The following is a 25,391-nucleotide window of genomic DNA, read 5'->3' as shown; positions in this document are numbered from 1 at the left end:
GTGCAGCACCGTGTTTTGGAGGAATCACCAATCAACCCTATCGTATGCCTTTGAATAACACTAATGGTATCAAGCTATGTGACAGTATCTACCAGTTCATGAGTGATCATAATGCTCTCTTGTATCAATTTCATCTTAAGGAATGCTCGTTGATTATCTGAAATTATACGTTGAAGGATGCTCCTCATTCTGTTGTAATAATCTTGTAAATGAAATTGCACTGGCTTATATTGACCAAGCAGGTTGCACCTTCCTATTTCGGGATTAGAACAATAATAGTGTAATTAATGTGTTATAGGATGCGATGGCTGTAGAAAAAATTGTTTGTGACCCAAAAGGTGTGTGGTAGAAGCTCCCTGGAAATTTTTCTGACCCGGGAGCACTTTGATCATCAACCTCACAAACAGTCGTCTTGATTTCCTCCTTGGAAATAGGGGCCATAGAAGGGCATTCTCCTCTTCTACTACTCATGGAACTCAGATACTAGCTAGGGGTTCTAAGTTGATCGGCTCTTTGGAGAACATGTCAGAGAAGTAGCTAGTAGCTTTGCTGAAAATTTAGGACTGGAGTACGTGCAATGCTCTCGTCCTGTTGGAATAGATAGACATTGTATATCCTCGTGGAATTCCTCTTGATTAAAGAATGGAAGAAAGATGTGTTCCGATCACCTTCCTTGAGCCACTTGCAACCATAGTGACAAACGTATTTATGGGCAATTTCTCGTTTTTCAAAAACTAGTGAGAAATTGAAAAAAATTCATAAATCTCAGCTTTTTTTGGAGAAATCTCGGCAATAAAAAAGTTAATTAAAAAAATATTTTTATAAGAAAATATTAATAAAAAATATTTAAAAATAAAAATACATGATTTTTTCATGATAAATAGCCGTTTAAAACATAAATATCATGTTTAAATCGTGGCATTTATGTTTTTTCATAAATCTTGCGATATTTTGAAAATCTCATGAGAAATTGCTGTTATAAACTTTCAGGCAATTTCTCATGATATTATAGCGAGATTTTCATAAATCTCGCGAGATTTGTCACTATGCTTGCAACAAGATTTGTCTCTATAAACTTTCTTCCAAGTCCAAAAGAAAGTGTAACTCATCATTGTAATGAATTTCTTACTCAATATCTTGAAGGTCACCCGGTTTCACTATGCTTGAAGTGTTTATGATCATGTATGTTGAACCTGAGTTATTCTACTAGGCAGATCTCCTACCAGCCTCTTATTCCACCCTCTCAAGAAGCACTTAACCTCTTCTAATTTGTTAACAAGTTTGAATACAGAGCACCCATGTAAACTGATATTTCATCCTTGCTTAATGACTTCCTTACACCCCTCAATCTTTCACCAAAATGAGAAATATTTAAAATTGAGATCTAAACTGTTTCTTAGGAAAAGTTTTACCAGGAGGGAGTTGTGGTCGAAGATGGATTTAGGTAAAATGGACAACTTTGTATCAAGAAATCTAATAAGCCATTGGCTATTGATAAAGGCCCTATCAATCCCACTTGCTCTTAAATTAGGTCTAGACTTGATGCAATGATCAGGAGGATCGCGCACGAATCGGCATCCTAGCACAACTAAGATATTAGGAAACTACAAAACAGAAAATTGACAGAAAATTAAAGAAAAATATTAATCGCTCGCGCAGCTACGAAACTAGAAAACTGTGAAAAGCGCGAGAAATTGCCAGAAAATTGAAAGAAAACCACAAAAAACACTCATAATTCACTGATCTCTAACTATTCATTTACAGAGATCTCGTCTATAAATAGATGAGATTTTACCTAATTCTAATTCAAGTAAACGACATTACAAATGAACCAAAATGTAAAATTAAAACCTTCTTAAAAGATAAACTTATCATAATCTAATTAGATCTGGATATTGGATCCGATTCATATATTCAATATCCATTACAAATAAACCAAAATGTAAAAATGATCTAAATACAAAATATCCAAATGATAAAAATTCAAACTAATAATCAGATCCAAATGAATCCTTATGGACCAGGTCTTCTGCCCCGCTCCTGCATCAAGACTGATGATTGTGCCATGTGAATTGGATGGATGGATCCAGCACCTCTAAAATCCCGCAGTCTTCTATCATTTCGTTGAACTCATCTGCACCAAAATGGGCATGGCCAGAGCCCCAATGTTCTGTTTGGGATCTAATCTAGTAACATTCCAGTCTCCCAACACAATTCATGGAGTTTCTCTATCGTTCTTCTTCAGCACCTCACAAATTGTGGTTGTACGGCCCCGTTATCAAGAGAATGTCTGCTCCCACCTCTACCCTTACTGTTATCAGCTGGTCCGTAATGAGCATAGGCTCCACCTTAATAGCTTGAGAGTTCCAGACAAATTGCCTACAATATGCATTTCTTTTAGCTCATGCTAAAGTTTAGTCACCTTGGCCTCTACCAGTTATACAACTATACCATTGCGTTTTGAACCTGCAACGTCCCAACATAAGGCGACGTGCACTAGCTGCTCCTACCAGACATGTGGAGCCCCCATCCCCATTGGTGGTCTGACATTTGTTATAGTTGGTAAAAGAAAAGGCAAAAACTCATTAAAAATGAATACATGTTTAAGGAACCCTCACCGTTAAATCAGTTTTATGTGTCCCAACCATGTTAAAGCAACGGTAGCCTAATGTGCCATTGGGATTCGATCCCGGGTCTTCACCTTAACACAGGACCCCGCTGACCACATGTTTGAAATTGTGTTGCTTTCAAAAAGGCAGACAAAGAAAATGACATAAATTATTGAATTACAATAAAAAAATGATATGTTGGAAATTTGGAATTATAGGATTTAGATCCCAGACCCAACATGGTTTTGAGAGACATTTGTTTTAAGTATATATATATATGAGAGTTTTCATTGAATATCAAGTCATGGTATAGGATCTATGGGATTTTGATTCAATACAATATTATCTCAACCATTTTTATCTTATAAATTTAGATCTTATGGGTCATTGAATCTTTGAAGGGCTTTAAAACACAAGCTTTTTCCTGAAAAATGGATCTGAATTTGAGAAGCTAGGGGGTGTGTTCTTCAAGGTAAAAAACATTTTCTCCTTCATTGAGCAGAGATCAACCTATTTAGAAACTCTTTGATCATTGTTTTTGAAGCGGCGGCGTTGCGGGGATCTATACCACATTCATGAATACTAAAAAAAATGAGTTCAATGGTGAGAACCACCAAAACTCTAAAATCATATGAAACAAACAATATACAAAATGTTAAGATTATCATAACATAAGAAAATATATTAAATAAATAAAAATCAATATCAAAACAAACTGAATCTCACATCAAGCTTAGGTAGCTCTTTATACAGTTGACAAGCATAGGGGTGCACGAGCGATACTTCAGCTAAGCGCGAGCTTTAAAAGACTAATGAGACTAGGGATTTGTGTTTTAGACTAGGCTAAGTTTTGACTTGACTTGCTAGGCTCAGTCAGCTAGGCTAGATTTTGTGGAGAATTTGACATAGTGCAGACGCGAATTTCAAATATTGAAATAGGGAGTGTGACTCCCTATTTATATTTTTTTAAGCAGATTCGGATACGTTTTCTGCGTATACGAGATCTATCTAGATGGACGGTTCATAAATAAGCTGCTTTGAATAGAATGTTGAGATTCATCGAAAGTTTATTGCCTTGAATGTGTGCTTTATCAAAGGAAAGTGAGTTTTGGGAATGAGTGACATTTCATTTATAATTTTTAAAGGCTTATAAGGCAAATCTCACCCCAAAGGTGTGCAAAAAGAAGTGGCTAATGACAAGTTGGTATCGGAAAAATCCTAATGATAACTTGTTCTGATGGCAAGTGACGCTAACGACAACTTTCTTTAATGACAAGTGGCGCTGACAATAATTTTTTTGACAAAAAAGAGCTCTAACGATAACTTAAAGAGCTCTAACAATAAGTGCTCCAACGACAACTGGGTTTGACGATAATTCTTAATAAAAAAATCTCTAATGACACCTTGGACGACTCTAACGATAACCTAGCTCATCGTCAATGCTCTTGGGCAAAAATGCTAATGACAACCTAACTTGTCATTGACAAAATTGAGTAAAACATGCTCGACAAGCTAACTTGTTTTGGCCAAAACATTATATCTGAATGTCCATTTGAGGTGATTTTTGTTGCGTTGAAAAGATAATATTCCCAACTTTGATTTATATTTTAAGTAAAAACTAGATTCGATTTTTTGGTGGTCAAAAATATGTTGAAAAAGTGAGCCATACCTAAAAAATATTTTTTTTTACTAAACATGTCACCTTGTTCTCGTTATAACTTTTTACTCTTATGTCTTATTGACCCGATTTTTGGTTCATTGAAAAGATGAGATTCTCTAGTTTAATTTCTCTTTTGAATAAAAACCTTGAGAATACCGTTTTAGAGGCCAAAAATAAAGTTGAAGTCGTTAAAACTTTATAATAAGCCAAAAAATTTGGATTTTGCTATGCATTTCATGACATAAAATGACTTGGTCAAAATTTGTGTCTATAGATGCCCTTCTTTATTGGCGAGCAAGAAAAGCTCAATTGATAACAAAGTAGACACACTGGCTTTTGAGAAGAGCGAAAGATTGACAATGACAAAGCATTTTCAAAAGGAGATCCTTGACAAAAGACAAACAACTTGACGATTGATGTTAGTTAAAGATGTGCATGTAGCTCAATACAAGGGTCTCCCTTAGACGCCTAGCACTATACAAACAGAGAGGTCAGGTTAAAATGGTTGAACTACATACTAAGTTAGTACTTTATTTTACACGAGGGCTTTCACTTAAACTCATTGTTATGAGTAGAAAGTGTAATGCCCCAAAAATTTATCCAATTTTTTTTTAAAATAAGCACAATGAAAATATATAAACTAAATAAGTTAAAAATCTTGGGAAAGTTATAGGTGTTAGCCTCCAACATGAACATTAATGGAAATTAAATGTCACTCAACATACAAATTTAATTTATTCATTACATTGAGTTTATCAAATCAAATTTAAAAATTATTTAAATGATAATTAAGCAGTGTCTCAGATTTCAAGAAAATATAGACCATATGGCACCAAACGTAGTATCCCCACAACCACTCATTCTTGATCATTCCTAACCTATAAAATTATTAATAAATGTGGGTTAGACTTCACAAGTCTCAGTAAAAAATATTTTTTAAGGCAAGCAAAAAATGTGCCAACACATAAGAGTATGCAATATTTAGAATTATAGTAATTCAAGACATCATATTTATTTCAGAAATGAGTTCATGCAATATCACAAAACTATATACTCAGTATTTGGCAATATTTGGAAATTGAACACAGAACATGTCTTAGAGCATACCTGAACAAACAGTAATGCATTAACATGATTAAAAACATACATAAACAACTAATTACAGTAAAGTAAAGTCGTATAAGTAAGATTTATGTTTCACTTGATTAATCCCCTATGGGTACACCCAGTTTGAATACGTTGAGACATATGAGATCATCTGGGGGTTTATTATGCTTAGGAATTTTAATATCCCAAATGACTTTCTTAATCAGATTCCTAAATGGGTGGTGTAATAATTGAGAGAAAACCCCTAAAGGCCAGGCTAAACAAGATGCATCTGACTTCTATAGAGGGCATAGGACATGCTCACCTAAGACAAAATTTGAGTGAGGGACCATCGAGTTATTGTTGCTCATAGCATAAAAACATAACAGCCCAATAGAGTTTGTACCATCTACCCTCTCTAAGGTAGCCTGAGATTGGATGGGTATCAATCTTTTTAGGTTTTTACATAAATTTCAAAGCAAGTTCTCACTTGTACCTACCACATTGGGCATCCAGGACTCCAAGAGCCCAAGTACCTCTTCAGAGTAAACCACATGGTTGCCTCCATGATAGTAGCAACTGATTACACGAGTGTGGCAGTCAAATCATTTATTTTTTATTCATTAAGACATCTCATCCAATGAATCTCATGGTGTATTTAAATTAGTCGGGCATCGAAAGAAAACCCCAATACCTTTAAAAGAGTCAAACATTAATTTAGGTCATGTGTACATGCAATTATTAAATTTTATAACTTGGGCGTATGTATCATACCTTGTTGGTCTTTTTCAACCACATGCCTAGTCCCGAGCAACCAAACAAGTGCATGTATCACATTGTGGCATCATAATGCATTCATGGCATATCACACATATAAAATTTTACAAGTACTTGTGTGACACCATAAGTGTTCCGTAGAACCGCATGCTTAGTTTTGAGCTTTCGCATAATCATGACTCTGCAATTTTCATACTATATAAATTATCAAGAACATGCGTTTAACAACAGGCAATTTATAAAGTAGATATGGTCATGACATTCATATGTGATTTACATACACATGCATACTCATTATAATAACATACTGGCCAAAATAATAAAATAAACATTTGTTTATCATTTTACCAAATTTCTAAATGAAACAACCACTTGGTTGAGTCCACAATAACACTTTTAAGGATCCATTCATGCAACCAAACCATACACGTAATGAGCATTTCATTTAAAATGTATTATTTATTTATTTATTAAACTGTACTCGGGCCGGCCTGCCACCCATCACTTGTCATGACTGTGGTGCACTAACTGGGTGACACACCCTACTGGTTGCCTGATCAAAGAAAGGCAAACTGGGGTTGGGTTGACCCCAGCCTGTTGCGCACCACTAAAACACATCAGGCTGGAATCAGTCAAACCTCGGTCTGCTACACTTTACAGCACACAATGCCCTACAACACACACAGAAGAGCTGCAAGCTAAGGGTCGGGCAAACCCCAGTATGGTGCAAAGAGCAGCAACAACACCCAACAGGGTGCAACATGCTATGTTATGCCTGTTGCACCCATATTGGGTCATGTCGAGTCAAGCCGACCAGACATGTTTGGTCTAATTGACAACACCCCAAAGTCACACGGGGGAGTGGACTGGGATCGAACAAACCCCTATCCTCTCACACCCACACATATCACAAGTATGTTATTTTTATTGTAACAGAAAACAAATGGGCTATGGCAATACATGCACTTTTTTTGAACAATTAATACAAGCAAAACCTTACTGAATCATGCAAAGTGTGAATAAGTGATTGTATAATCAAAACGATCTAGGAACTTCATAGATATGAGATCATGTATGCATGTTTGTTTGTTTTTAATGCTACACACGAAAGGACAACATTAAAACATGCATGAACTAATGAATGAACTTGTTATTCATGCATGAAATTCCATTTCATGATTTAAAGTATGTAGATCTAACATTTCAACTTATAATATATATACATATATTTTTTAATCTCATCATCACACAACAAATCATGCGATAAATGTATGCATCTAATATGTTAACACATATGTATATAAAGGTATATATTTTTTTCTCTTTTATTCTACCCAAATCACATGCACATTAGCGTGATCTGACCGCATATGATATGCTATCGATCTTACCATTTAAAGTAGATCGATATGCATATCTCCTTGCATCCCAACATGATCATATATGTTGGCTCATTATTCATGTAGGATGGTCGATAACCCTACCTCATAAACATATTGATTGATTAGAAACAACAAACACGATTGGTCTGCCCTCATATATGTGTACGTTTCTCTAACCTATCTTAGCTTCGTTAATGGAGTGCTTTCACCCCTATTGTGTGGAGGTATGTGAGAGAGAAGCAAAGTGTGTGTGTGTGTGTGTGTGTGAGAGAGAGAGAGAGAGAGAGAGAGAGAGAGAGAGAGTGGCATGTGAAGCTCCCTACTAAGTAGAGCCTCGCACGAATTGGGAAGGGAGAGAGGGGTGCACCTCCTTTCCATCTTGGTGCCCCTCCTCTCACAAGGTAAGTCTTCAGAACTCTTTTTCTTATCTTATCTTGTTTCTCCTTTTTTTTATTTCCATAAAGAAAATGGGGGTTGATCCTCCCTTCTTCATCTATCTTTCTTTGCTTTTCAAAATTTTAAAATCTCCCAAATAAATAGGAGGGTCCCACTTAGGAGAGGTGACCCTCACTTGCCCATTTTGTTTGATTCTAATTTCTTTAATGTTAGGTTTTGTATTTAGGTAAGTTATTAAAACTATTTTTTAAAGTTTTAGAAAAATATAGTAAATAGATATTTAATTTAATTAAACTTTTTGATAAGTTTTATCATGGTAGGAGGGCTTAAAGCGGGGGGGGGGGGGGGGGGAGTCACCCTTGGGATCCTTCCTACTATAATTAATTTAGTTATTATTTAATTTCAAAATTTTAATCAAAACCCTATTCTGGATTTCCTTTTGCAACATGGATCCAGGTTGGATCCAATTTCATTTAAATGAGATACAAATCCATATCCAATTTTAAAATAGATTTTGAATCTATCCAAGATCCAAATCTAAATACCAGATCCAAATTAAATTAAATTCTAAATTGTCTTCGAATTTTAATTTCTCATGGAATTAAATTTTATGTTAAATCCATTAGAACCATTAAATTCATTCAATTTTATAGTTTGAATTTTCATTTGCTTTTGATTATATTTAATAAAAATTAAAATCTAAAAATTACAATAAATTCTTTTTTATTAATTTAAATAATTATAAAAAATTTATAGGTCTTATAGAAAGTCTTGTTGTACGAGGTCAGACGGAGATGAAACAAGTGTCTTGTTACACAAAAGTCCATTGATGATTTTAATAAAACAAAGACTTCTTTTTGAAAAGATGAATACAAAGATGAACTTTTTTGGCAAAACATCAAAAATACCGACATTTTTTACTTATGATGGGATGGAATAAAATAGTGTTTTTTTAGAAATGTGCCTTTGAAAATAGGATTGGGTTTAGGACAATTTATGTGCTCATCAAATGAGTTTCAGATTGCTCCATAAATCTGTAGGACAACCTAAGGACCTAACATCCATCTATATAAAGGATGATCTTAAGATAGGACTGGGTAGGCTTTTTCTAATAGAACATGGGATAATCGAGTTTTTAAAAGCTATGTTAGATATAAGAAAACTTGTCAGTAACATGCAAAAAACATGCGTATGATATAACATAATGATGCATGATGAAATGCTCTGATTTAACCCATTTGGATCAAGATGATCAGAGAGCAAGTTCTTAAGATATTTTTTTTCTAATGCATGAAAGATCAATTTTTTTGAGAAAATAATATAAAAGACACTTGGCATTAGCTTGCTTAAAGTTGATATTGTCATCTTTGATGAAAAAATGACTATGTTGACAAAATACATTTTCAGACGTTCCTCATTCCTTGGCTTGATAATCAATTGTTCAAGGCAGAAGGATCTTGTTGATCACCAACCATCGATTTCAAGACAAAGAAGGAATTGTGTTTCACACAAGGGTCTTTTTGGTGTAATGAGTAACCATGCAAAGTGGGAGGTCTTATTGATGACCAACCATTGGTCTCAAAATAAAAAAAAAAGTAAGACAAAATGCAATCAAGTAAAATCATATTTTTAAAATATTGACTCAAAATGGCACTTCTAGTAAAAAATATGACAATGATTTGTGCATTATGAAAAATCCAATTTGGATAAAATTGATAAAGATTGTAATTTTCTTTTTGTCAAAGGGATCTTGCCATAGGACCAACTTGTAGACCTTTGTGGGTCAAATAAGATGACATGAATGAATGACTACAATATAAATGCTATTGACAAGACAATCAAATCATGATGTTAAAGAACTTCATGACAAACAAATGACAAGACAAAGATGACATTTATGACTGATAATGGTGCACAACATAATGCTAAGTAACGTGGTGGGATTCATGTGGATGATAACCTAAGTCTAAAAATGTTGCTCCAAATTTTCTTTTTAAAAGACAAAGGAATTGCCCTTACTAAAAATTTTGTAAAATAAAATTTTTCATTTAGTACAAGGATGAGGTTCAATAGCAACGACTCATTAACGACGACACAAAAAGTGACTGCTATTGATGGAGTTGAATTGCCGCAATAACAATGACTTTATATATCATCATTATAAATATATTTATAATGCTGACTTTATATATCATCGTTAAAATTGTCTCTAATGGTGATTAATAAATATCATCATTATAGATTTTCTTTAATGGTGACATATGTGACCCTTAAATGTTGCCATAAAAATACTTTTGATGGTAATATTTAACATTCATTAAATGCCATTGTTATTGATCAATAACGATGACATTACAACATCATCATTATAGGGTTTTACTCTATAACGATGGCTTTGTATGTCATCGTTGTAGATGTGTTATTAATGGTGACATATGTGGTCATTAAATATATATACAAGGATTAGTGTCAATAGCGGTGACACTTTAACAAGAGCATTTATGTCGCTGTTATAGATTACAATCTAATGCCGCCATAAATGTCATCATTATCGAGTTTATAATTAGGGATTGATAGACCCTTTTGATTTGTTTTTTTTCTCTCTGCCCTCCCTCTTCCCTGCTCGAGTAACGCTGCCAGACCTTGGCCTTCCTCCTTTTTGCTCGGCTGATGTCGTCGGACCCCGACCTCTCTCTCTTCTTCCTCCTATTCTCTTTCTTCTTCTTCTTCTCCCCTCGTTGTTGCCTTTGTCGAACCCAACCTTAGCTGGGTTCGACTCTATCAAACCCATTAGGGGTATTTTTAGAGATTTTATACGTTTATTCATACTATTTACTCTCTTCCATTTGAATGCTCATAATTGTGAGATATTTCATTGTCACCAACCCTAATCAATATGGGGTTCTTTAAAAATAATCAGATTTTTAGGGTTTTTAAAAGATTTTTTTTGTTTATTCATTTTTTTGTTTCCTTTCATTGAGGTAATTCACTATGGTGTTCCACACAAATTTGAAATTCCTAACTTGTTAGGGGATGAATTGTTTCTAGAAAAGAAACAAGGTTGCATGCGATTCCTGACAAGGGTTTCTAAGTTTGATATTTAAAAATTTAGAACAATAAAGGAAACACCCAATCTACCTAAGGTTTCTTCCTAAAAAAAAAAAAATCACACGAGAAAACACTATGGTTTTGTATCTAAAAGGGTTTTCGTGTGAAAAAAAAGTGGAATGGGTTTTGGATCTGGATATGAATCTTATCCAAAAGATATATTCGAGATCAAGTGGCGTAAATAGTATAACAAATCAGGATGCAAACATGGGTTTTAAGAACTAGAGCTCTGAAACCCAAATAAAAATATGATCTGATCCAAAAAAGAGAAATCTTTCTCAAAAAAATTTTAAGTTGAGAAACAACAAGCATCACTACTGATTTTTAATTGAGAAAACTGCAGAATCCGGAGAAACTTCCAATAAAGAAAAGACAACAAATAAAAATACCTTTTCAAAGGCATATGACACATCAGATTTTGACAGGCGAATCCCAGGATATGACCCAAAAATGGTCCTAAAACATGAGTTGAATAGGTGTGAGATGCCCCTATTCTGACTAAAACTTGTTAGTTTTTGGGCACTTGCATAAAAAATCGAGAAACATAGTAAACATGATAAAAAAACTTGTTGTCTTTTGAACACCACCAGAATCACAGTGATCCACGAGCGGTTGATGAGATAAGATTTTGGGAAGGAAGATTGGTTGACTATTTCAATTAATAGGAAAAGAAACTATACACAATTTTGAGTCAAAAAAACAAATATTCCAGAAAAGTTTTTGGCTCTCGCTCAAAACTAAACAAAGTTAGATCTATATTTCAGATTTTGAACGACAAATTTTCGTCTCTAGATCACTGAGAAACTGGAAAAAATATAGATAACACTAACGAAAAATAGTCATAGAAATGACCATTTTCACTATTTATGCCGATTTTTAGAGGCTAGTCACAAAATTTGAAAACTGGTTGAACATGTAAAATAAAGCCCTACTCGTATGCTTTCAAACAAGCTTAAGAACACAAAAAACAAACTTAAAATGAGAGAGATATGCCCTTATCATTATGACAATTTTTTTTATAAAAATAGAAACAAAAAAAATAATTTGGATCCAGGGTAAATCCATATATGAAAACACAAAAAAACAAAAGTGCATCAACCTCGTAACACCTAATTTTCATAAACTCGGATCTTTGAGTTGATTGAATGTCTCATCATGGTCATTATTTTGTGGATCCTTGAATTTTTAAAATGCTTAAAAAACATAATTTTTCACCAAGAAAATTATTTTTAAACAAGGGTCCACAGAACCAGATCCAAATTTGAGAAGATGTGGGGTACATTCTTCAAGGTAAAGAGCATTTCTTCCTTCGTTGATTAGGGATCAACCTAACCAAAAAATCTTCGATTGTTGCTTTTGGAGCGGTGGCATTGCGGGGATTCGTACTTTATTCACGAGTCCTAAAAAAATGAGTTTGATGGTGGGAACCACCAAAACTCAAAAATCACACAAAACAAATAATATATGAAACACTAGATTATCGAAACATAAGAAAATATATTAAATAAACAAAAATCAATATAAAAATAAACTGAATCTCACTTCGCGCTTAGGTAGCCTTTTTTACGATTGATGAGCACGGAAGAGTGCAGGCAACACTTCGGTTAGGCATAGGCTTCAAAAGATGGGTGGGACTAAGGATATGAGTCCTAAACTAGGCTAAGTTTTGACTTGACTGACTAGGCTCGATCGGCTAGGCTAGGTCTTGTAGATAATTTGACATAATGTAGATGCGAATTTAAGATACTGAAACAAGGGGCAGAACTCCTTATTTAGAGTTGTTTAGGCAGATTCGGATACATTTCCTATGTATTCGAGATTTATCTAGATGGACGATTTATAGATTGGCTGTTTTGAATAGAAGGTTGGGATTTGTTCAAGGTTTATTGCCTTGGATGGGTGTTTTATTAAAAGAAAGTAGATTTTGGGAATAAGTGGCCTTCAATTTATGATTTTTATGGCTAAAAAGGCAAATTTCATCTCAAAGGCACACAAAAAAAGTAGTTGACGACAAGTTGATGTCGGCAAAATGCTAATGACAATTTGCTCCGACGACAAGTGATTAACAACAACTTGCTTTAACGACAAGTGGCTCTGATGATAATTTTTGGACAAAAGAGTTCTAATGACAAGTATTCTAACGACAACTTGCTCTGATGATAATTCTTAGTAAAAAAAACTTTAACGACATCTTAGAGGGCTCTAACGACAACCTAGGTTGTCGTCAGCGCTCTTGGGCAAAAATGCTAATGACAACTTGACTTGTCGTCAACAAAATTGGATAAAATAGGCTTGACATGCTAACTTGTTTTGGTCATAGATTCCTATCTGGATATCCGTTTGAGGTGATTTTTATTGCATTAAAAAGATAACATCTTCAAATTTAATTCATTTTTTGAGTGAAAACCAAATTCGGTATTTTTTGTAGTAAAAAATGTCTTGAAAATGAGTTCTACCTAAAAAATAGGTTTTTTTTACTAAACATGTCACCTTGTTTTGGTTATAACTTTTTACTCTGATATCGTATTGACATGATTTTTAGTTTGTTGAAAATTTGAGATCCTCTAGTTTAATTTTTCTTCAAAACAAGAACCATGAAAATGTTATTTTAGAGGCCAAAAAATGAAGTTAAAGACAATATAATTTTATAACAAGCTGAAAACATTGGATTTTGGTTCTCATCACATAAAATGACTTGGTCAAAATTTGTGTGCTTTTCTTAACACTTCTTTAAGTATAATTTTTTGTGCTCTATAATTTTCTCTAAAAAAAAGAGTCAACTCCTCATCTTCTGCTATTAAATAGAGGCTTAACTTAGTTGATTAAACCATGAACATATGCAGTTGTGTATCCACTGTATGCACTTAGCACAACAAGCTATGGAGCACCTGAAAAGATCAGGTGCAATATGATTATACAAATATTTGTGCATTAAGCACTGGTGGCCCTCCATCTTGGGGACAGTTGTGGGGCCCAAAGCCTGATGTAGGTCCATCAGGTGCTTAACCCACAAATATTTGTGCAATCATATTGCACCCGATCCGGACCCATGGAGAACAAACTAAGATCAGTTAGATTCAACTAAATAGCAAGTAATATGGGAATTAATGCAATTATGATCATCAGTTTCAGTTTAATTGCAATCAAAATTATGTTGTCTTGTTTTGGCATGCGGTGCAAATGGGTCAGATTCAGGCCAGATCTTGCTGGATTTGAATCTGAATATGAAAATAAATTGTAGATCCAAATCTGGATTTGGACCCGAATCATAATACTGGATCTGAAAAAAAATAGAACAAAAACAAGTTATTTACATGTAAAAAAGGCAATAAGGAATCCAGATCCAACTTAAGATGACGCTCCGAATTTGACCCAAATCCGAAAGTAATCTTAGTGAACAGATATGAATCTTATCCAAATGTACATATTACTTAAAGGATCCAAATAAAAAAACAACATGTCAGACTTAGATAAGATATCTCACCATATCTGACCTGTTTGCAGCCCTATTGGAAATTTATGAGAACCCAAGTAAATAATGTAATTACACAACCTTTTATATATATATATATATATATATATATATATATATATATATATATATATATATATATATATATATATATATATATATATATATATATATATATGCGTGTGTGCATCATAGTGGAATGATCCAAGAGCCACATCTATGCAATCAAATTAAAAAAACAAAAGAATGAAAGAAGCTCATAATAATTTCAATTCAAATAAAAGTTCATATAGTTCAAGTTTTTATATTCCAGACTCATAAATGGGAGAATGCTTATTACAAAAGTTTGCAGGTACAAGCGCCTCTAGATCCATATGGCACATATTGTTTTAGTCAGACCTTATAGATGGATTCACCGTATCCAAACTAGTGGTGATCAGTTTTTGAATCATGTCGTTTGGATTAAAAAAAACAGGCCATTGAATTTTGAAGCCTTATAAAAACCTACGTATGTCGTAATTGGATGATCTAAGTGTTGAATTCCACTAAGAAAAACATGTAAATAACAACTAGAAGGTTAGCTTCATGAAAACGACTAAAAATAGAAAAAAGAAAGCATTTGTTCCTATAAATGTTTGTAACAAGTATGGTCCATATATATATATATATATATATATATAGAGAGAGAGAGAGAGAGAGAGAGAGAGAGAGAGAAGAGGTAGAAGGTCCAAACCGTCTAAACCACTTGCAAAAACAAATTCTAGATGTATTTTTTGGCAAATCAAAGTGCTAAGATGCGATGTACATGATTAAAAACCTAAAAACCAACACTTGGATCTAAGTATTTTTATGGCATAAATATGATTTTTATAGTCCAAAAAATTCAAAAAATCTAATTATTGATTTTTAGCACATTATTAAATCCTATTTACACATTAGAAATAACTTGATCCAAGTGTCGGTTCTTAGGTTTTTGACAATGTAGATCCCATATGTACACTTAGATTTGCAAAAAAAAAAGAAAAACTACCTAAAATTGATTTTTGCAATACGGTCCACCTTATATGGAACACTTCTTTTCCACTTTTTTTGGATTCGGTTCAAGTGGACAAGCATGCGAAATCTCAAAACCAGGCTCGTAACATCACAAGGCAAGGGTGGGGCCAACAGAAAAGTGTTGTGGGGCCCTGCAATGCTGTCAACTACATCACAACACTTTGACATGCGTGACGCAAGTTCGACTCACAAAGTTGGAAAACTTTTCAAGGAAATAGGACACGAAGGCATGAATTTTTTTATCTTTAATCAATAAAAAACACCAAATTTGTGATATTTTAATGTTGCAAATGGACCTCTATTAAAATAATACTTTAAAACATTAAAAATATTAAAATAATTTTAACATATTATCTGTATCGTGTCATGTACGTGTCCAAGTATCCGGCTCAGCAACGCCAATAAAACGCCACCAAAGTGGCATGTCCCTATGACACACGTGTTTGTCGATCTTTATGACATCGGACCACTATCGCGAGTAATTGGATCGGGAACCCTAGTCCCACTGCCCAAATGTAACATAAACCAGGGTTTTTGGACTGCCACAAGAGTCGAGTCGAGTCGAGTCCAGAAGGGTTTATTCGGGGTTAGTGCACCCGGGAATCGTCTGCCATGAAGAGTGGTGCCTTCCCCCTCCTTCCTCCCACCGCTGCCTTCATCTCATGCTTCCCTTGACGAAAGAAATCAAGTAATTCCTCTTCTACAGCACAAGTAGGCTAGATTACGCCAGAGCAGCGACACCCATAACATGTTTCCAACTCTAGTAAGGTATTTCTCTAAGAAATGCACGCCAAACTTGAGAAGGATCAACCCCAAAGTCCCCCCTGAGCAGGCCTCTGAGATCTCCAAAGCCCTCTACCATATCATAAAGGACCGCGGTCCCACTACCGTAGGAAGTACCTGGGGCTACGCTAAGGTCGGTGGTGTCTACCCTTGATCACCATTGTATTCGTTATACTTGCTGTGATTGTAATTAACGGTGGTATATGATTTCTACTTGTCTTGGGGGTTTCTCCGATTTTTATTGTTTGTGTTTTGCTTCTTCTGTAATTATGAGAGACACCCATTTGTTCCTTTTGCCTATTTCTTCTTCTAGATGAATGCTTTTTGGCCGTTTTAGTTTGCTTTTGGTGATCAGTATGTTCGTGGGGACGGTTTCTTTGGTAAAGTTCGAAGTTATGGAAAACTTTTTTTCTTGTATGGGATTGATTGATTTCCTTGGGTTTTCGTCGATTTTTATGCTTGTGTTTTGCTTCTTCTTTGATTATAAGAGGTGCCCACTTGTTCTTTTTGCTTATTTCTTCTTTTAGATGAATATTTTTAGCCATTTTATTGTTCTTTTGCTAGTGAACTTGTTATTGCAATAGTTGATTTGTGGGGATGTTCTGCGAAAGTTTGTCGGTACAACGTTAAAGCAAATTTGTTTGTTTCACATGAAGCTTGATTGATTTTTTATATTGTGACGCAAACACCTAGGACGATTTCTTATATCGCGAGGCAAACACCCAGAATCCTAATGTGCACATTCGATTGATGATGGTGGTGATGCATTGGAAGAATCGTTTTTGTTTAATGTTTGTCAAGGTTTTTGAGTGGATTAAATGAGAAGAATGTGGCTTATCAATTTGAGGTAGCTTTATCCCTTTCAAGCTCCAATATTTACAAAAACAGGGGGTCATGTATTCAACCTTCGGCAAATGTATTTCTGTTATTAAGGCTAATAATCACTTAGTGCTGTCTTCTTCTCCTGCCATTAAGATTGATCCTTACTGCTATGTTGTTCTATCCTATGTAAACTTCCCGTGACTATCTTAACCATAATCACCTGTATCGTTAAAGGTAATTTCTGGGCGAGGGTGTTTCTCGGAGAGATTTTCAAAAGTTGATAAATCTCGGGAGTTTAAAAAATTGAAAAAAATATAAATAACAACAAAAAAGCTAAGAAAATAATAAGTTTTGCATTATTTTTCTTTAAAAAATATAAAGAAACATGTTTTAAAGGTTTTAAAATATAAAAGAAACAAAAAATAGGAAATGCAAGCTTTAAAAAAAAAGTTTTTCTCCAAAAATATCGCGAGATATTACCTTTAATATTAGCTATCTTAAAATATCGGTATTTCTTGTGATATTTTCAAAATATCGCCGATATCGGTGACAGTGATATTAACCAAGTAAACTGTCTAGAATCTAGAACCCGCCACAAATCCTGCTTACAGTTATAAAAACTTATTTGTAAGCTACCTTGGGAAGCTCTGACCTCCAAGCGTGAGGTAAAATCTTGATGGTGGGTCAGAACTTTTCTAAAACACTTCTTAACATCACCCTCTTCCCGTATTTCAGGTGATCAACTATTCCATTAGCCAATAATCTTTGTATGCCACTGTTTAGTTCACAAACTAGCTCTGAGAAGATCTATATGTAATTAGTTTTAGTTATAGATTGCGAAAGAACATTTTAAGCAGTTCTAAATCTAGTTTATATATCCCTCATGGTGGCTTGAAACTTTTTAAAGTTGTTATAAAAATTTGTCCTATTTCTGTATTGAGGTGATTGACTATTCCATGTACTAGGTTTTATAATTCTAGCTCGTTAAAGCGCATGTTTAGTAGCTTCTTTAAACAGAAGGTTCATTGCTATAGTTTTTTATTGCGGTTTGTTTTGTGGTTTAAAGTTCAATATGTGGACATGTGCCAATAGAAATATTTCCACACCACTGTAAAAATGAAAAATATGCATATACGTGAATAAAGCGGTCCTAGGAGTAAAATGTAATACAACTGGTTTATAGAGAACCCACTGGAATCCAAGAAGAAGTGTGCCGCAAGAGGCTTGTAGTTGATAAGATGTAATCAAATTTCTGATTTTTGTGACTGCGGTACATAAGATCAGCAACTACTTTCTGTGAGAGATGAGATAGTTGAGAGAATGGGAAACAAAATATATGTATAATGCCTAAGGAAACTTTGTTCTTTTATCTCAATTAAGCTAAATTACCGGCTAATGGCACCGGTAATAAGGTAGTAATCTCTAGTGTTGGTCATGTTATCAATAGTAACTACCAGATGCCATCCTTTTATATAACTTGGGTAATCACTGGAGCGTTGTAGTCATTTTGATTAAGACTACACTAGTTCACTAAATGCTAACATTTTGAACTTGAATCTTTTTAGGTTCATTTGCCATAATGGTTAGAAGCAATGTTGTGAATAGCGTTGAGGCGTAAAGCGTAAGCTTCACAAAAAATATTAAAAAATCAACTAAATAAAAAAACAAAAATAAATATGCATCAACATTACTCTTACTAAATAAATTTACAAGGTTTTATGTCCAGAACCACTGATTCTGTTTTGATTCAGGTCAGATTCAGATTTGGGTCAGGAGAACCTGCTTAGACCTAGGTTTGAATCAAATGGGCTAGAACATACCTGATTCTGTTTTGATCCAGGTCATATTCATATTTGGGTCAGCAGAACCAGCTTAAACCCAGGATTGAATCAAATGGGCCAGAACAGACCTGATTCTATTTTGATCCATGTCAGATTCAGGTTTGGGTCAGCAACAGAGTTGCTAGTCGAGGAAGCGAAAGCGGGAAGCGAGGCACTTTCAAAATTTTAGGAAGCGGGAAGCGTGAGATGACTTAAAAGTGAACCAGGAAGCTGTTAGGAAACACTCAAGCAAGAAAACGAAGAAACAAGAGGGACACACAGATTTACGTGGAAAAACCTCCCCTCAAACTAGAGAGAGAGTAAAAAACCACGGCCGCCCAAAGAGAAATCTTATTGCTCTTTCCAACTGTTATACTAGAGAAAGAAAAAGAAAGTATTTATACAGGTCTAGGGCGACAACCCTAAACCTAAACAAATCGGGTCTGATCCATAAGAAACTGGGTCTCAAACATAAGCCCAAGAAAAAATTTGTTATGGGGGCCAGTGGGACCCACACCAGGGGAACCCCCGGACCCCCCTTCTGTAAGGGAAAAAACTCTGAATCAGGCTCCACAACTCATCATAAGTGTCTTAAAAGCGACCCAAGCGAATCAGAAGCGACCTAGGAAGCGAGGGGGAAGCAAAAAAAGAGAAAAAAATAAAAATAAAAAAATGAAAAAAGGAGGAATCGAGCTTCCCATAAATGAGGAGTACGCTTCTCAATTTTTGTGTGCGCTTCCGAGGATGTTTCGGAAGCATGCTTCCACACTCCCTATGGCACTTCCGGTAATTCTGGTCAGCAGAACCAACTTAGACCCAGGTTTGGATCAAATGGGACCCAAATTTGGCTCAGACCTGGGTCAAAGCAGGCCCAGGTCTAGTTCAGAACTGGGCCGGTTTTGACCTAGGTCTGATTCAGACCTAGGTCAAAACAGATCCAGGTTTAATTCACACCTAGTCTGACCCAGGTCTAAATCATACCTATTGTGAATAGCGTTGAGGCGTAGCAAGGCGTAAGACCCGCTCATGAAGCGAGGCGTAAGCCTTGAGGCGGAAAGCGTAAGCTTCACAAAAAATATTAAAAAGTCAACTAAATAAAAAAAATGAATATGCATAAACATTACTCTTACTAAATAAATTTATAAGCTTTTATGTCAAGAACCAGTGATTTTGTTTTGATCTAGGTCAGATTCAGATTTGGGTCAGTAGAACTGGCTTTGACCCAGGTTTGAATCAAATGTGCCAGAATAGACCTGATTCTGTTTTAATCTAGGTCAGATTCAAATTTGGGTCAACAGAACCAGCATAGACCCATGTTTAAATCAAATGGGCCAGAACAAACCTGATTCTCTTTTGATCCAGGTCAGATTCAGATTTGGGTCAGCAAAACCAGCTTAGACCCAAGTTTGAATCAAATGGGCCACAGCAGACCTGATTCTGTTTTGATCCACGTCAGATTCAGATTTGGGTCAGCAGACCCAAATTTGACTTAGACTTGGGTTAAAGCATGCCCCGGTCTAGTTCAGAATTGGGTCAGATTCAGACCTGGCACAAAACAGATCTTGGTCTAATGCAGCCCTAGTTTGACCCAAGTCTAAATAAGATCTGTTTCTGACCCAGGTCTTAATCGGACCTTAAGTCTGACCCAAGATCATAAAACCTGGTAACACCTGGCCAACCAGGTGTTACTGATATTATGAGAGAGAGAGAGAGAGAGAGAGAGAGAGAGAGAGAGAGAGAGAGAGAGAGAGAGAGAGTCGGTGTATACACAACAGAGGAAGAACAGGAGGCGATGGAGGATGCGGCGGCGGAAAATAAGGAGAAGCAAGAGGGAGCAGACAAGAGGAGGAAGAAAAGGAGAAGGCGGAAGAAGAGGAGGAGAGAGAGAGAGAGAGAGAGAGAGAGAGAGAGAGAGAGAGAGAGAGAGAGAGAGAGAGAGAGAGAGAGAGATACTTGGATATTGGAGCTCGCCGAAAGGGAACACATGAGGTGAAGCGGTGCAAAGGATGGGGCTGATCCTCTGCCCCTCTTTTCTTCTTCGTTTTCTTAAGAGAGAGAGAGAGGTGGAGAAGGGGAGACAATGCCCTAAACCCTTGTCCTTTTTCACGTTTTTTATAAAAGAAAATATTTTTTAATAACATTAAGGTGGTCAAATGAGGCCTTTGACCCCATTTGACTACCTTATATTCGAGGCGTGCGCCTCGAGTCAAAAGCACACCTCGAGGGCCATGAGGCACACGCTTAATACCCTAAGCACTTTATAGTTGCACACCGAGGCATAGAGTGCTGCACCTAGCTTCGAGGCACACTTTTTATGCCTCAAAGCACGCTTTTGACAACATTGGTTAGAAGTAAATGCCATGAGGCATGTAATAGAGAATGAACATACTTGTTTTATCTTTATGAAGATCACCACCCGGGTGGTTTGTCCTTTAACTTCTATATGTGTAATGGCTATTGATGAATTATGGCAGTAATGATAAGATTCCTGTTGTTAGTCATCTTGGTGATTGTGCAAAATTCTTCATCTAATTGATACTGTATTCCCGAGCAAACCTTTTAGCAGTATGCCTTATACCAGTCAGGTGTGAAGAGTACCAAGGCCCAGGGTATGGGTCATAGCCCATTAGCCATGGTAACAATCTGTGCTTTTTCTTATTGATGACTACAATTTCCTTCATAGGCATGTTGAAACACAACAAGTGCTTTTGTTGGCTAATTTCTTAAAGTTCCGGATCTGAAGAAATAGTGCTAAACTTGTCAATCAGTCTTGAATTTGTGTCTGTTTTTTCACTTTTAGCATTCAGAGATGTAGTCAATTTCGATTGATAATAGATAAAAGCACTAGGTACTTGGTTGTGTGCTTGATGGACTTTGCATCGCACTTTCAAACAACATAATTAAATTTAGATTATGGCTTTTTATTATAGATCCTGATTATGACGTGTCAAGTTCCACATGACTGTTAGTTACAAATTATTGTTAAAGTATATATATGCTTATTGTTTGCATATGTACATATATATATATATACACATTAATATGTATACATATTATTTCTTGATGTAACAAGTAAAAACCATTAGGGGTATTTTAGTTATTTCTCCTTATGTAATTGCTTGTGTTCATTAGGGGTTGTGAACACCCCAAATTTTTCAAAGTTTTGTAAAAATGACCCTTTTTGCCCCTAACCCCATTTTCTGAGAAAATCAAGTCATTTCTTCAGATTCTCTGAATTAAAATCCATATTGATATATTCAAAATCAACTCCGGATCCGAATCCAGCACTTTAAATCCATATTTTCTCAAAATCCGGATCAAAACCCATTTCTGAAGAAATTTTCTCAAAATAGTTTTTAAATTTTTAGAAAATTTCCTTCTTGTAAATATTTTTGCAAAAACACAAAAAATTTTTTAGTTTTAACCTCTGTTTTCTCACAAACTTTAGGATTTTATTCTAAAAATACAAAAAATTGAAAAATAAAACAAAAAACCAAAAAAATGGAAAATTTCGAGAAAAATGAATGAGTTTAAACTTTTTAAAATCGATTTTGCTAAAAAAATCATTTTTAAACCATGTTTATGAAATTTTTTGTTAAGGGAGCCTCTTTTTGGAAAAACCAATTTTTTTTACAAATAACCCTTCTAAACCCTCCCTTTTTCCTCTCTCGCCCGATTTCTCTCAGGGCTCTCCCTCAGAAACCCTAATCGCTTCTCTCCCTCTCTCTCTTTCTCTCTCCTCCTTCGCCCAAAACCATCCATCCTCGAAATCGCCCTTCATCTCTAACCTCCTCTTCCCGAACCTTCCCCTCTTCCTCCTTAAAAGGGGATGCAGGACGCCCCATTCCATCATCCATTAACCCCCGCATCCTCCTCCTCCTTGATAATCCACCATCACGCTCCCTTTCCTTCCTCTCGACTCGTCTTTTGCCCCTACGCATCCCCTTCTTCCTTCCTCTTCTGTTTCTTCTTCTTGTTTCTCTCCCTCTTCTTCTTCACGCATGAACCAGTCTTCTTCCCCAATTAGCTGAAAGGATCGACTCCCTTTCCCCTGCGAAGCTACAGTCTCTCCCCTGGTCGGCGAAGGGATCTTTAGTTCCAGCAAGAAAAGCGGAAGAGTTCCCCGTAGCTACAATAAACTTCCACGGTAGAACGAAGGAAGGGTTCCTTCTTTCAGGATTTCAAGCAAATCAGGTAAGTGACCCCTTCCCCTTCCTTTCCTGCTTATCATATTTGTTCCTGATTTTCACAAGTCTTTCTTCCTTTTCTTTTATTTTGATTTTCTATAGGAATTTCATATTATTACCTTTCCTGTTTTGAGTTTGTTTTTCCCCTCAAGGCATTAAGGATGGGATCGACCTGCATATAGCAGGATCGACCCATCCATTGCTACATTAACGGAACATTCTGGTTCCAATATTCATTTTTTTTTTCTCTTTTTTTTGGCAATTTATCTCTGAATAATTTCCTATTCTGATGTTATGCTATCACTACCATTTTTTTTCTTTTCCTTTCAAATTTAGTAACGTATTTCATTTGATTGATCCTGTAACTTCGAGCTTATAGCGTTGTGTTTAGTTCAGCATCGCCTCTGCATTGGATTTAATACAGTATTAGGATCCTTCTTTTTCGTCAAAATCCTTGTTCTCTTGCCATTTGATATGGCGTTGCTATCTGCTTATACCTGTTTTCATCAGTAGCTCTGCGTCCTGTATTTGGAAACTAGTTACGTCTTATGTCTCTGTATAGTTTACACAGGGGAATAATCCCATAAACAAGAGTTCATTAGTCCTTCGTTTAAACGAGATTCACAAGTGTTGGACTTTGCCTTATCAAAAAAAAAAAAACAAAAAAAACAAAACAAAAGCTACAACGGTGTCAAAGGCTTGACGTGCTTATTAATGAAAGGGGGAAATACTGCACTTTTGCCCTCTTTGTCTGGTGTTGTGCTCTCAAGAAAAGGCGGATATGCATTGATTGGAGCTTTTATCGAATTTCTCGGCGAGGCATTGATGGACTTCTGAATTTTCCACGATGGGTGTTAGAGTAGCATCCAACGCCATTGTTTTAAAATCCAGATCAGAGCTGGAGTAGCATCCAACATGTGACCAGGATTCCCTACAGAGTTGGGATCTATGCTGATCTGTATTCCCTTTTCAAACCACAGTCCAGTGTCTATACCCATCTGTATTTAATTCCCTGCACTTGCCTGCTGCAATACATGCATTCCACCTTATTTCATATCACATATCTTCCACTTCAGCATTGACATCTCCCAGCCGGTTACTCACTGTGCTATTACCCTCTTGCATTACCTCACAACCTCTAGGCTCCCAGCTTAGATGGTTATCATTTATCTTAAAACATCATTATAGCTCATTTCCTGCCGTCCACTTTTCCAAAGTTCAATATGTCATAATCCATGCAGGGGACATCCTTGATTGACAATGCAACCTTGTATTATTTCTGAATAGTAAGTTCATGTGCATTATAACTTCATTCTCCTTTCTAAATATCTTCCATAAACATGATTAACACTTGTGCTTTTTCATCATCTTTGTCAAGGATTAACTCAGTTGTTTTGCAGGGAATATGGAAAATATATCATTACTTGGGGTTGTACATTTGATTTTGCCCATTGTAATAGTTAGATTGGAATAAGAATTTACCTTTCCCGCTTTAGATAGAATGGATGAGCAATGTAAATATCATTGAATTACTTGTTGTTCATGCATTTTTTTTCTTTATTTCTCAAATTCTCACAATGGGAACACGAATGGCACGCACACCATTTCATAAGAGGTAAGTTAATTCTAAGTTGATGATTTACACCAACGGCCATAGTCAGGGTGTAAACAAGACTTAGTATTTTTATCTTTTATGAAATAACACTGGATCCTTTTCAAAAATCATCATATTTTTCAAATATTTTACCTTTTATCAGAGTCTAACTTAGAATTAATTCAACATATATACCAATGGCCATAGTCAGGGTATATTGAGAGTTAATTTTATTTTAAAACTCTATAAAAGCACAAAAATGTGTTTCATTCTTCACTAGAATTTAAATATAGATTACTATATAATACATTCAATGACCATAGTCAAGGATGTATTATATCTTCAATCTTATTTTAATTCATCTGAGGAATGGAATAACTTTTTTTAAATTCTATTTCAAAGTTATTTAAAGTTCATTCATCATATAGGATAGAATTGCATCATATTTTCAAAACTTCCTTTTCAAAATTCCAAGTGATTCTTCTTCTTAAAATCAAATCTTATTCAATGCTATCTTATTTCAATATTAAAAAAAATTCAATATCAAAGTCCAATATTGCTTTGAAATTCCAAAATCATCTGATATTCAAACTTCAATCAAATTCAAAGTTCAATTTAACTTTGAAGTTATCTTTTGAT

At 35.3% G+C, this 25,391-nt stretch overlaps 1 protein-coding gene across 1 annotated transcript in view; it reads left to right on the top strand.

The window, feature by feature from the left end:
• Window positions 1-16,142: 16,142 nt before the first annotated feature.
• The window catches only part of LOC149833113 (tumor necrosis factor receptor family protein), a 43,705-nt gene continuing 34,456 nt past the window's right edge, over window positions 16,143-25,391 (top strand). Inside the window, exon 1 of the mRNA XM_090012720.1 lies at window positions 16,143-16,462. Within this exon, the coding sequence (XP_089868846.1) occupies window positions 16,295-16,462 (168 nt within the window). The 5' untranslated portion in view covers window positions 16,143-16,294. The remainder of the gene's footprint in view (window positions 16,463-25,391) is intronic.

This window comes from Nuphar pumila, chromosome 7, assembly GCF_984573655.1.
Source record: "Nuphar pumila chromosome 7, dmNupPumi1.hap1.1, whole genome shotgun sequence".
Lineage (NCBI taxonomy): Eukaryota > Viridiplantae > Streptophyta > Magnoliopsida > Nymphaeales > Nymphaeaceae > Nuphar > Nuphar pumila.
The sequence above is the reverse complement of the archived record's forward strand: the minus strand, read 5'-3'. Positions and strand labels throughout refer to the sequence as shown.